Below are 13,209 nucleotides of genomic sequence, written 5' to 3'. Positions count from 1 at the left end.
GTGAATGAAACACACCCTCCGCCCGACCCCCCCCCCCCACCCCATGTTCTTTGTCCTTGGCGAGCGCCATCCGAGGACGAGGAGGGCCTTGTTGACACCCACCACATCACTGGAGCACCTGGACGCAGTCAAATGCTGTGGGAAGACCCCTCTTCTGGAAGCCGTGAGATCTGGGTCCTGCCAACTGCCCTCAGCGTGACCTTGGGGAATGTCATCCCCTACCTGGGTCTCAGTTTCCACATCTGTAATGACTGAGTTCAGCTGGAATCGTGTCCCCACCCCCCACCCCCACCCCCTGCATCTCTGGAAGGGTTCCTGGGATGCACCCTGCCCCCTAAGGTGTCCGTGGCATCCTGCAGCGCTCGGCTTCCTCAAACACCAACTACCCGTGGCTTCCCAGATAGAACTCTCAACACAAAGCAGAGCGAGCCAGGTTAGAAAAGCCAAAAACTTTAATTTTCAACATGAGCTACATGGTCATGAACACAATGCAACGTGACCCACTCCAACCCAGGCGCCCCGGAAACCCTCCCTCCCCAAAGTCCCGAGTGGCTCCTGCTCCCAGAGGGGGAGTGAGAGAAAAGTGGGTGGATGGAGAGGCCCCCAGCCTGAGGACCCGGGGTCCGGCCTCCCAGCCACCCCCTTCGGAGGCAGGCATAGAATGAAAGGGCTCCAGATGTGATGCCTGAGGCCCCGGGTTCAAGTCTCCACTTTGCCCTCACAGAAGCTAGGAGTACATGGGCACAGTCAGCCTCCCCCACAGGGTTTGAGTCCGATGCGCTCATGGACATGGCAGCCTTCTGTCCACTCTGAGGCGCTGCTATACAGACAAGGGGCCCTCCCACAGAGCCAGGGGAATCACTGCGGGGGAACGGGAGAGGGCTCGGTCCCCTGGGCCGGGCACAGTGCTGCTGCTCAATAAATAAATGCAGGTGGCCTTGCCTGACGCAACAGCTGTGCTCCAAAGGGAGGGGGGCTCGGCGCCGCCTCTGAACACCGAAGTGCGCCCAGGAGCTCCTGGTTTAAGGAACCGGATGGTGAATCAGCTCGTAAAGTACGTAACCACCCCCTAAGCTATCTGCTTCACCTCCTCTTAGAGCTCTGAGCTGTGGGAGAACTGAGTTCCAGTCCGGACCCCGCCGGGAACCCACAGTGGGACCTGAGCCGGTACTTTCCCTCCCAGGGCCTCAGCTTCCTCCTCCGTAAAGTGGGCTGACAATACAGGCCCCCCTCTACCCCCGAGGGGCTCTTGTGAGGGTATACTCGACGTAAAAGCACTTGGAAAGCAAAAGTTTGAAAAGCACTACGGGAAGGTCAGATCTTGTTACATCGGAAAGTTTTGTGAGGCTTTCCTTAAGATGACGTGTGTCACAGCCGTCTCACTCCCACACAGCCCCCGGGCGGGAACCGGCACTTACCTCCCTCAGGTTGGTCCTACGGGGGTTCTGACCCACCCTCAGCAGGAACCCCTACCCAGACACCGAGGTCTGGACCAAATCCTGGGCACCCTCAGTCCGCTGGGCCGGACCCCAGAGCAGCTAGGGCTCTACGGTAACTCTCTCCGCCAAACCGGGGTCCGCAGAGATGGAACCAAGCAGGGCCCCGTGGCCCAGGGCTGAAAGGCCACAAATGCTTATCATGGCAGACATGCCTGGGCAGTGGCTTCCGGTCCCATGGAGGGAAGCACAACAGAGCCCCATCGCGCTTCTGCTGAGGGGTCTTGGGCAAGTCACTTCCTGACTCTGGGCCTCAGTTTCCTCCCCTCTCAGATGGGCTACAATTTGCTCTTCCCATCTTTTCTGGGAGGCTCTACGGAGAGAAGGGAGGAAGAAGTGTCATGGGCAACGGTGGCCCCACCTGGGCCTGCTCTGGTTCCAGCTCAGCCTCGGGTGGGAGGAGGCCAGGATGGAGGCGCCACCGAACTCACAGGTGACCCCAGAGGCGAGCGTTCCCCTCGCCAGGCCTCAGTCTTCATCAGTAAAATGGACTTCATGAATGGTCCCAAAGGTCTGTTCCCAGCTGTATGGAAAGTGGACTCTGGAGAAGGGAAGTGAAGACTCCCTCCCACAGTACCCCTGCATGTGACTTTTGGCCCAGAGATTGAAAAAAGAATCAGCCCCTCTATAAACCCTAGCCTCCCACTCCCAAATCCCACAATTCCACCTCTCTGCTCCTCTCCAGATGGAGCTTGAGCTGGCAAGGATCAGACAGCAGTAGGGACAGGCTGGCCTTGAAGGTTCCCCAAAGCTAATACTGAGAATAGTCACCCCCTCCCCAAACCCCCATCTCTTGGTGAGGACAGACAGTGGTTCCGCACCAAATGGTCAGAGCCCCCTTGGAAGCGGGGCACGTGCTCACAACAATGATACGAAGAAACAGGGCTCCAGCCCCCACCCCACCCCACCAGGAGGTGAACTGAGATTTCACAGAACAAACAAGAAAGTCACTGAGGGGGGCCCTCGGTGACCACCCCCAGGATGTTGTTATTGCTTTGGAGCGTGCTCTCTCCCTTTATAAAGGCTGTGCAGACACCAGAGGGTAGGCTCGGGCTGGGGGGGGCTCCGAGCCCTCTCTCCCTCTGTTTGGGACAGCCTGGCTCTGCCCCGTCTTTGAAAAGCTACCCCTGAACAACCAGAGCAGTGACGGCTGGAGAGAGAAGGCGCTCTCCTGGCTCAAAATATTCCAAATGGTGAGTAATAAACGAACAGCAGAGAAATCACACTGGTTAAAAAAACAAACAGGGGAGGGGCTGATTCTGGGCCTCAGATTAGAGGCCACCCAGAGCCCTGCTGCCTCCTGCCCCAGCCTTGGGATTCCACCCAGCACAATCCCAGGAAGCTCGGAAGAGCTCATCGATAAAAGAAAGGGGCATCTCTGTCTCCCCTTCCCAGTGCAGCATGGGAAGCTCTATGGAGGCGATATAACTCATCCGGGACTTTAAAGGCTCCCCAGGGCTTAAGGAGGCAGAGGGGAGGGGAGGGAAGGATAGAGGAGGAGAGGGATTCCAGGTGGAAGAAATTGCCAGATCAATAGCCTAGAGTGAGGCCAAGGACAAGGCAGGGCTGAACACAGCTGGGCATCCTCGGTGGAAAATGACCTCCTCCAATGGAGCCCAGGCCTCTCCACCAAGGCCCACAACCCTCAGGAGTGCTTCACAAATAAAACTAGTACCAAGGATAAGACGTCAGAACATCTGAGTATAAGGGGCAACTCCAGCTACAACCGGGTCAGAGGGGTGGGGAGGGAGGAGGAGGGGCAAGAAGAGGAAGAAGAAGGGCTGGCCTCCCATGAATCAGGCTCCAGGCTCAGACCCAGACCAGTGAGGAGACAGCCGCCTCCTGGAATGTTCTGGTGTGCCTCCTCTCTACCCATCCTGGAACTCTGTAAAGACTATATGCAAGCTAAGAAGAGGCCCCAGGGCTTGGAACGCTAACTCTACCCAGCTAAACTGGACTACGCCCTACACAGCAGGGACTGGGTAATGAGGGGTGGTGGGCTGCTGGGTGCCTCCCAGGGGAGGTGGCAGAAATGTGCTTCTATAAAGAGGGGCCAGCCTGTGTCCTCCCAGCATGCAAAAGGGCTTCCGTGGGCCTCGGGGAGGGCCGGGCCAGGAAGGCAGCTACCCAGGCTTGCTTGAGAAGGAATCTCCTGATTCTTACACTCATGAGCCAAGGTAGTTGAGGCAGGGGCAGTGCGTTCTGCCCTTAGTACAGGATGGTTTGTTTAAAAAGACTAAAATAGGGAAGCTCTGTTGCCTCCCCAGACCCCTAGCCTGGAGGCAGAGGGGTAGACAAGAAGACCTTTGACCTCACCCAACGAGGAGGGATTCTCCTATATGGGAAACCCTTGCCTTGGCACCACTGGTCCCAACCCCAACTTTGCTTAGACTCCCTCTCCAATCCAGCGTCCCCAAATTCAGAGACGGTGAGCTCCCTGGACTTGGGGTTCTCGAAAATCAGGGTCCCGTGGCTCCTTCACCAAAACACAGACAACCCAGTTCTTTCCAGTCCATTTCCACACTATCTCGTTGCAATCCCACGGAGCTAGGCACCCTGGGGGTCTGTGCCAGGTCCAGGGCACCGCCTCCTCTCCTTTGGCCCCTGCTGGACCCCAATTCCTAGAGCCACCGGAAGAGGGGCAGGCAGGAAGGGACAGACAGATGGACTCGGACAGGCTGCGGCAAAGCTCCTTCCACGGGCAGGCGGAGGGAGGCCGAGCTCCTCGTCATGTGGGAGGCTCTGGACCCCCCGGAGCTGGCTCCGGATCCTTGCAAAGCTGCCCCATCAGCTCTGGGGCAGGAGTAGCTGCCTGAACCCGGTGCCGCAGGAAAGACACTTGCTGGTAATTGGCACCATGGAGATGGCCGCTGGGTTCTGGACTTGGCTCCGGGCAGCGAGCTTCCGAGGAGGCAAAAAGGGGGAGCAGTCGGACAGTGTCTGGGACAGGAGGATGGTATGCTCTGCCACCTCAGTCTTTCCTTTCTCCGGATTGCAGCCACATCCACCAGGTCAAGAACCGGCCAAGTCAAAAGTGCAGCCAATCCCGTTGGGAGAGGGAAGGTCTTAGGGGGTAGGAGGCAAAAAGGGGGTGAGGAGGGGCCCTGGGGGTCAGGTCTCCCCGTTCTGCTTCCCCACTGTGGGGGAGAACCCCATCCTCCTCTGTTCAATGTGCCCCTGGGCCTGGGGTCCCAGGTTGGGGCTGGGCATTCTCCAGGCCTTCTCGGGGAGCCCCTCCCCACCCCGGCCCTAAGATCGCTCGCCACAGGGGCCCACGGTGCTCTCGAGGGACAACTGGGACGCCTGCCGGAGCAGGGGGCCCGCGGCTGGGTCCACCATGGAGGAGGTGGGGAAGAGCTTGTACCAGCCCACGGCCAGGGTGGTCAAGTCCAGCTCCTCCAGTAGCACTCGGGCCACACCCATGAACTGCTTCCGCTCCATGCGCCCATAGTTCCCCCACACGATCACCTGCGGGGCGAGAGACACTGCGGTTCAAATCTTGCCATTCACGGGCCCAGAACCAGAACTCAGGTCACCCTCATGCCCACTTCACCTCTGAGTCCTGTAGATGCTCCCACCTTAAAATTGCTCAAGCCTGGGGTGCCTGGGGGAGCTCAGTCGGTTAAGCATCCGACTTCAGCTCAGGTCATGATCTCAGGGTTCATGAGTTTGAGCCCCGCGTCGGGCTCTGTGCTGACAGCTCAGAGCCTGGAGCCTGCTTCGGATTCTGTGTCTCCCTCTCTCTCTCTCTGCCCCTTCCCCACCTGCACGCTCTCTCTCAAGAATAAACAAACATGAAAAAAAAAAACTGATCAAGCCTGACCATATCTTCCCGGCTCTAGTGCCGCCATTATTGCTTGCCTGGGCAACTGGCTTCCTGCCTCCCATCTAACTCTCTCCATTCCACCCTCCACACCCTCCACCTCTGAAGCTGAGCCTTGAGGGCTGGCCCTACAATGTGAGTCCCCTGCCTGGTACCCTCCCCCTGCAATCCCCACCAGGCCCTCTGCTTCCAGATTCTCGGAAACCCCCCATGAGAAACGAAACAAAGTTTTAAAAGTGGCTGATGGATGTATGGTATACAAGCTAGCTTCCTTCCTTTTTCCAACAGACTCTTCTGTAGTGCCTGCCCCATTTCTTGGTCAACACTCTCCCTTGGAGCAGCTAGTCGGGTGGTTTCTGTGGCTGCAGGGCCCTCACTTGCTCTTCCGGAGCTCAGGGTCTAACTCTGTCCCCTGTGGGGTTAGCCCCCAAAGGTGGGCTGGCTCCGTCACTCCGTGGAGCCCGCTGACTTTAATGCACAGCCTCTGGGGTCAGACACAGGTGGGTTCAAATCCCAGTCCCGGCTGGGTGGTTTGGGTTAAGTCATCCAACCTCACGGGCGCTCAGAGTGGTGTCTAAGTGAAATTATCCCCAGTTTCCCTCGCAGGCAAGGATCAAAGGAGTGGACGTCCAAGCTCACTATGAACTGTCAGCTGCTTCTCGAGCACACAGGGCAAGATGACAACAGCGTGAGCCACTACTGCATACGGTGTTGGACGCTGCTCCAAGGCTCCACTGGCCTTAGATTCAACCCTCCCAACAACCCTACAAAATGTTTTGATTTCACAGCTGTTTCAACTGAGCCTCAGAGAAGTTCAATCATGTGCCTGAGATGGTTCACCTGACCAGTCTTCGATGCTCCTTGGGCAGCTGATCAGAAGTCCGCCTCTGGTGCGTGGATGGATTCATTTAAACTGGGGTTATGGGCTGAACTGTGTTCCCCCAAAATTCATACTGAAGCCCTAACCCCCAGAATGTGACTATATTTGGGAAGAGAGTCAAATGAGCCCATAATCCCATCCGACTGGTATAAGAAGAGGAGATTAGGACACGAAGAGAGAGAGAGAGCAGGGACGCGTGTGCACAAAAGCAAAAAGACACGTGAGGACACAGGGAGAAGGCGGCCTTTGCAAGCCAAGTAGAGAGGACTTGGAAGAAATGGAACCTACGATACCTTGAGCTTGAGCTTCTAGCCTCCAGGACCGCGAGAAATAAATTTCTATTGTGTAAACTCTCCAATCTGTGGTAGTTTGTTACGGCGGCCCTAGCAAACTATTACAACTGGCATTCGGATCTCGCTCACGGGGCTGGTGGGTCTGTCCTGCTGGGACGTCAGTCAGAGAGCTCACCAGCAAGGACCCCACTCAAATTTCTGTTTCCCCATCCCCTCCACATCCCAGACAGGGATGTTCTGTGGAGCTTCTCCAGAGATGCTCAGGCCAGAATGCTCTACCTTTGTCTACTGGACCAGATCTGGCCCATAGATGTTTTAAGTTGCATGTGAATGCCTCTAGACTAGAAGAGTTCTCCCAAAATTTTTTGACTAGTTTATACAGTAAGACATTTACATCATCACCCAGTGCATACAGAGGACTCCCAATTGAAGAAAGTCAGATAAGACCTGCCTAACTAAGAATGATCAATGTTTTCTTTCCTATTCTATTCTGTTAAACAAACAAACGAACCAACTTGTTGAGATTCGCTAAACGGATTTCACAGCTCGCTGATGGGTCTTAACCCTCAGGTTGAAAAATTCTGCCCTAGATAGGCCCTGGGCTTCCCAGTCTGGCCAAAGTCCCACTGTCTTGGCAAATTTGTAACACGCTGGCCCCGCCCTCATTTGCTTTGCCTGCTCTGGTTAGAAGCAAAAAACTGAGGTACAAGCCAGAGGTGCCCAAGTGGTGACTCCAAGGCAGTGGGCATACGGTTCCTGCAGGCATCCAACCTGGGCCCTGCCAACACCCACGATGGGCAGCTATTTCTAGCTTGATGCCTGAGTCACCATTAGCACCCCCCTGATGGCCAGGGAACCAAACACCTCTCTGGATCCTCAACAGCTCCCAGTCTATTATCTTGTGCTCCAGGCCAAGCCCCCGGCTTCCAGAGGCTGTTCTGATAATGATTAACAATAACAAGAAGAACAATGGTGGCAGGCATTTGTGGGGCACTTACCATGGGCCGACCCTGCATTTTTCTTGCACAAGGCACCCATTTCGCTGTCACAATGTTATCTGTAGGTACTGTGAGCACCCCCATCTTATGCCCATCTTACAATAAAGAAGCTGAGGGTCAGAAAGGAACTTGTTCAAAATTGAATTGTGGAGCTCAGATCAACCACAGTGCCCTCCTTCCTCCAGGTGAGGCCCTCCAGAGACACCCCCCACGCCGGGGTGCCCCCTCTCTCCCTCTGGAACTGCATACACAGACCTCGGGGCCCCTCACCTGCAGGACTTTGCCCTGGGGACTCTCAGGAAACAGCAGCACCTGGTTATACAGCGGGTCCAGCGACTTGCGAGCAACTTTGGTCTTCTTCTTGGCAATGCAGACGCCGTTCTCCAGCAAGTAGGCCTTGATGTAGGCCGCTGAGGACAGAGACCGGCGGGATGAGTTCGACTCTGGCCCCCAAATGGTGGGCAAATGGCACAGTAGGGGGAGGCTCCCCACCCACTGCTGGGGGCCAGATGGCCTCATGGGGTTTGGGGAGGCAGCTGCAGGGGTAAGTGTGGTGGTAGGTGTGAGTGACAGGGTGCAGCTGGGGTTGGGTGGGGCCTACTCCCCCTCCTTGGGTGATCCTACCTGCCCCCTCCCTGCCTTTGCTCACTCTGTACTTACCTGTTTCCTCCCTTAGTCCCCGATTTGCTCACCCCTTCCCTGGCTTACCCCTTCATCACTGACACATTCACTCATTCAAACAATAAATGTTTGCTAAGCACCTACTTACTGTGTGCCAAGCACCTAGGCATGGGGGTATAGCCATAAAGAAGTAAGATGGTCCTTGTCCTCCAGAAGCTCAAACCAGTGGGGAAGACCAGTAAGGTCAACTGACAATCTCCAGTGGTTCTCAGAACAAACTCAAAACCACTACTCCCATGTGAGTCACTGGAGTTGGGACAAGGGAGTCCCCTGTAGTTGGGCCCAATTTTCTCTCTTCTAGACCCAGAAACCCCTCAGGGCCTCCCCGCCGACCTCCACCCCTGCCTTGTAGAAGGAAGGGCAGCCCCACACCTGGCAGTGTCTTGGAGCCTGGCTTGGCCGTCAGTCCCCGAGCCTGGATGATGTCCACTTCCAGCTGGCCATTCCGCTCCTGCAAGCCGATCTCCACGTCCCCTGCAAGGGGCCCCAAAGCACGGGACTGGGAAGTGGCTTAGAAGCTCGCCCAGGGGCTCAGCCTCTCGTCTCTACTTAGGGATGAAGCCCCCCCCTTCCCCTGCTCCCACCCAAAACAAGACCAGAAACCACTCCAACATGAGGCTCTGCTGAGCCTGTGGGTGCAGACTAGGCTCTAGGCTGGGTGCTCGGTGGATGGAGCCAAGGGGGATGCGGACAAGGGGGAGAACGAGGGCTTGTGGTGCCCCCCATCAGGAATAGGTCTTGGGGCACTCACCCATCGGCGTGGTGGCCAGGGTCTGGCGACCCACGAACTGCGCTGGCCCCATGCTGCCGAGGAAGTCACTGAACTGCGCGTCTGACGCCAGGCAAACTCCCCCATAGTTAAGGCTGCAAGAAGAAAAAAATGAGACAAAAACTAATGTTCCCAGGGGCTGACTGAGGACTCTGATGACTCAGGCAGTCACCTCCAGAACCTCCCTCATTCCACGGGGATTCCATCCACATCCATCACCCGGCCTCAGGCAGACCTCTGTCCTGTCTCTCCTTACTTCTTTCTATCTTCATGGCCCTCAAATCTCTACTTCGACTCCAAAATTCTAGGGCTTAGCATTTGTGTCCTGTACCATCCCCCCGCCTCTCCTCACCAACCCTCAGGTTCCACCTCCATGAAACAGGTGTGACCATATCTGCCTCCCGGGGTGGTCGTAAGAAACATGGGAGGTGATGCTGGTCAGTGCCCGGCTCCCATGGTTTAGTGCCACAACACTGGTCCAGAGACCAGCAGCATGGCCCAGGAGCTAATGAGGAACAAACCTGTACCGCACTCTACTCCGACCTGCTGAATCCATCTGCCTTTTAATGAGAGCCCCAGTAGACTCGTTTACACCTGACAATTCGAGACACACGGGACCAGGGGCAGGGCCTCGGAGGTCTGCCTTGGTTGCTGCTGCTCCAAGTTCACTGCGCCCTGTCTGTTGGGAATGAGACCGCAAATCTCCTTTGAAAAGCCCCCTCCCCAAGGCACCAATTCCCCTGGAGTGGAGCAGAGCAGGTTCAAGAGTCTGGGCGTGAGCTCCGCCTGGCCAATCAGCACATTCCTTCCCTTGGCTGTTTACTGGCTCAGAGACCTGCACGTGGCCCAATTCAGCCCACAAGAATCTGGTTAGGAGGCTTTCGACTGTGGGGAGTGAGAAGCTCTTTTTTCCCACCAGGCTTGAGCCTGAGACAGAAGACTGGAGCCATTGGCAGCTATCTTGCCGCCATCTGGGGTCCGTGAAGGAAGCCACCATACAGGTGGCCTCGCATAAGCTCCTGGATCAAGTTCTGCCTAAAGCAGGATACTTCACCTCTTCCGTGGTTACATAAGTCAATAACGACTATTATTATTACAAATTATTACCTTTTTGCTTATGCCAATTTTAGCTAGTTTTTCCTCTCTCATCTCCGAAATGGGAGTAATAGTGTTCCCATTTCCTAGGTGTGAGATGAAGCACTGAGTACCATGCCTGACGTACCCTGTCACCTTCAGGAGCAAAGCACGGGCAACCCACTTCCCCATGTGACCCTCGCTCCAACCCCAGGATGTTGGTTCTTCATTTTACCACCATTATTCAGGTGAGGAAGCCCAGGTCCTGCTCGGCCTAGAGCCACGGAGCTCACAGGGCAGTCAGCACTTGAGTACAACACTTCTGATGCCAATCCCCGGTGACTTCCCACCTGGGCAGGTACCGAGGATAATAGTGAACTTTTAACAAGTGCCCACTGTGTGCCAGGTTTCACAGCAGCGGCCAGGGCGGTCTCTGAGCAGGAGGAGGAAAGCACCTTGGGGCCTGGAGGGTACTGCATGCTTGGTTCGCTGCACAGAGAGCAGACTCTCCAAAGCTCCCCCCTTGGGAAACCTGCTGGGCTCTCAGCCTTGAAGGAGCAGGAAGAGCTTCCAAGGAAGGTGGGGTTTTGAGATCCACCCTGCACGGGTGCCCCTTCCTGCTTCTGAACCACTCAGCCCACTAGTCTGTCTTTCCCGAGGGACGAGACCCTGTACACTGAGACCCCACCGTCTTGCTGGGGAAATGCATTGCTCCTGAAGAAATGTCCTAAAGAAGACAGTATCACAAGACACACCCAGTCCCCTGCCCATCCACTTCGGGTTGGGTACCTCAGTACCAAGGGCTTATTACTATGTGCCAGCACCCTTCCAGGCTCCAGGGCTTATTCAAGTCTTGTCCTCACGGGCCATATATTCTGGTGTGACTCATGGAGATTCTAGTGAAGCAGGTATGATTTTATTTAGCTAACATCAAGGACACTGAGGTTCAGCGCAGGAAAGCCACCTGCCCGAGTCACACAGTGAGAGGGTGGGAGAGGCAGGATTTGAACCTACATCTGCGGGCGGAAGACACACACTTAGCTCACTGCCACAGCACACGATAACCTCCCCTTGTCCAGGACTGGCCCCAGTACATGGAGTGGACTCCTAGAAGCCTGGTATGTGTTTGTTTGTTTCTTTCTTTAAAAAAATTTTTTTTAATTTTTATTTATTTTTGAGCGAGACAGAGACAGAATGCCAGTGGGGTTAGGGGCAGAGAGAGAGGGAGACACAGAATCCGAAGCAGGTTCCAGGCTCCAAGCCATCAGCACAGAGCCCGACGCAGGGCTCGAACTCACAAACCGTGAGATCATGACCTGAGCCAAAGTCAGACGCTCAACCAACTGAGCCACCCAGGCGCCCCTTTTTTCCCTTTCTTTCTTTCTTTCTTTCTTTCTTTCTTTCTTTCTTTCTAACATTCTTTTAAATATTTTATTTTTATTTGACAGAGAGAGAGAGAGAGAGAGAGAGAGAATGCAGGGGAGAGGGGCAGAAGGAGAGAGAAAGAAAGAATCCCAAGCAGGCTCCACGTCCAGCACAGGGCCCGACATTGGGCTCAATCCCACAACCCTGGGATCGTGACCTGAGCCAAAATCAGAGTGGGACGCTCAATCAACTGAGCCCCCCATGTGCCCCAGTATGCATTTCTGAGTGCGGTGAATGTTGTTCTCATCTCTTCCTCCCGGACAGACAGCTCAATCCATTGCTCAGCCTTGTAACCAAGTGTGGCCAATGTGAGCTGAAGGGATACAGGCCACTTCCAGGCCTAACCTATAAAAACCTCCCACATGCCATCTGTCCTGTGCCAGTCTAAGCCTATCGGTAGTAATGCCAAAGGCTAGAAATGCCTGGGGCACTCACCAGGAGCCGTGAGCTTCCGACAGACATCTCCCCTCTCCAAACCAATGTAACGACTGGACCAACCCTTGTGGTTCTTATTATGATTGCACGATGCCCTTCAGCCATCAACCACCAGGAAACTTTGAAAAAATAAAGGCTTATACAAGACCTGGAAAACCACACAGCACACATGGGGTCTACACAGCAAGATCATGGGAAGAGGGGCACGAGACAGTGCACAGACCAGGGGTTCTGCCTTTATTGAGTTCAAGGGTGGGGGCCTAGGGTCTCAGGGCATGCTCTTTATTGGTGAATTTAAAACACAAGAGTGGGCATTTAAAGAATGGGAAGAGAACAGACAAGTAGCCCAAATAGTTACTGAAATCAACCAAGATCTATAAATCAACCCAAATCTCTAAAACAAAAGAACCTCAGTTTCGGGGGAGGGGGAGCTGGCCTGGCTCTTTGTGTGGCTGGCAATTTGTTTGCCTCTTTAAAATGAACGCCTTAGCAATCAAAGCATAAGTCAGACTCCTGCACGACAAAAATAAAACAAAAACAAAAACAAGAAACTGTCAGGGCTCACAGGACACCATCTCACACCCATTAAAATGGCTACTATCAAAAACAAAATAAAATTAAGAAAACAAAATAACAAGTGTTGGCAAGGATGTGGAGAAATTGGAACCCGTTGCACTGTTGGTGGGAATGTAAAATGGTACAGCCGCTATGTAAAACAGGATGGCAGTTCCTCAAAAAAATTAAAAATAGAATTACCATATGATCCAACAATTCCACTTCTGGGCATATGCCAAAAAAAGTGAAAGCAGGGCTTCTGAGACACATTTGTACACCCATGTTCATAGAAGCATCGTTTGCAACACTCCGAAGGTGTCCATCGATGGAGGAACGGTCTGTACATACAATGGAATATTATTCCACCCGAACAAGGAAAGAAGCTATGACACATTCTACAACAAGGCTGAACCTTGAAGATGTTACACCGAATGAAATCAGCCAGTCACAAAAGGATAAGCACTATGTGATTCCAATACAAGAGGTATTAGGGCAAATTCAGAGACAGAACGATGGTCGCCAGGGGCTGGGGGGGAGGGGAGAATGAAGAGTTAATGTTTTATGGGTCAGAGTTCACTTTAACAAGATGTAGAGTTCTGGGGGTGGATGGCAGTGATGGGTGCACAGCAGTGTGACTGTACTTAACGCCACTGACCCACACACTTGAAATCTGTTTCTCAGTGAGGGATGAAGGGGAGGGGGAGCCCCAGGCTTCCAGCTGTGGAGTGAGTAAGTCACCGGGATGAAAGGCACAGCATAGGGCCTTCAGTCAGTGATACC

General features: G+C 54.4%; 1 protein-coding gene across 3 annotated transcripts in view; it reads right to left on the bottom strand.

Moving 5' to 3' along the window:
* Positions 1-434: 434 nt before the first annotated feature.
* The window catches only part of RIMS4 (regulating synaptic membrane exocytosis 4), a 63,994-nt gene continuing 51,219 nt past the window's right edge, over positions 435-13,209 (bottom strand). For 2 of the 3 annotated variants that reach the window (XM_023251211.2, XM_023251212.2), the window contains exons 3-6: positions 8,923-9,035; positions 8,544-8,645; positions 7,761-7,900; positions 435-4,964 (exon numbers count right to left, since the gene is read on the bottom strand). In XM_023251211.2, the coding sequence (XP_023106979.1) occupies positions 4,746-4,964; positions 7,761-7,900; positions 8,544-8,645; positions 8,923-9,035 (574 nt within the window). In that variant the 3' untranslated portion in view covers positions 435-4,745. Of the gene's footprint in view, positions 4,965-7,760; positions 7,901-8,543; positions 8,646-8,922; positions 9,036-9,461; positions 10,270-13,209 lie in introns of those variants that run through there. The other variant, XM_045053574.1, reaches the window with a different exon arrangement.

Source organism: Felis catus, chromosome A3 (assembly GCF_018350175.1).
Source record: "Felis catus isolate Fca126 chromosome A3, F.catus_Fca126_mat1.0, whole genome shotgun sequence".
Lineage (NCBI taxonomy): Eukaryota > Metazoa > Chordata > Mammalia > Carnivora > Felidae > Felis > Felis catus.
The sequence above is the reverse complement of the archived record's forward strand: the minus strand, read 5'-3'. Positions and strand labels throughout refer to the sequence as shown.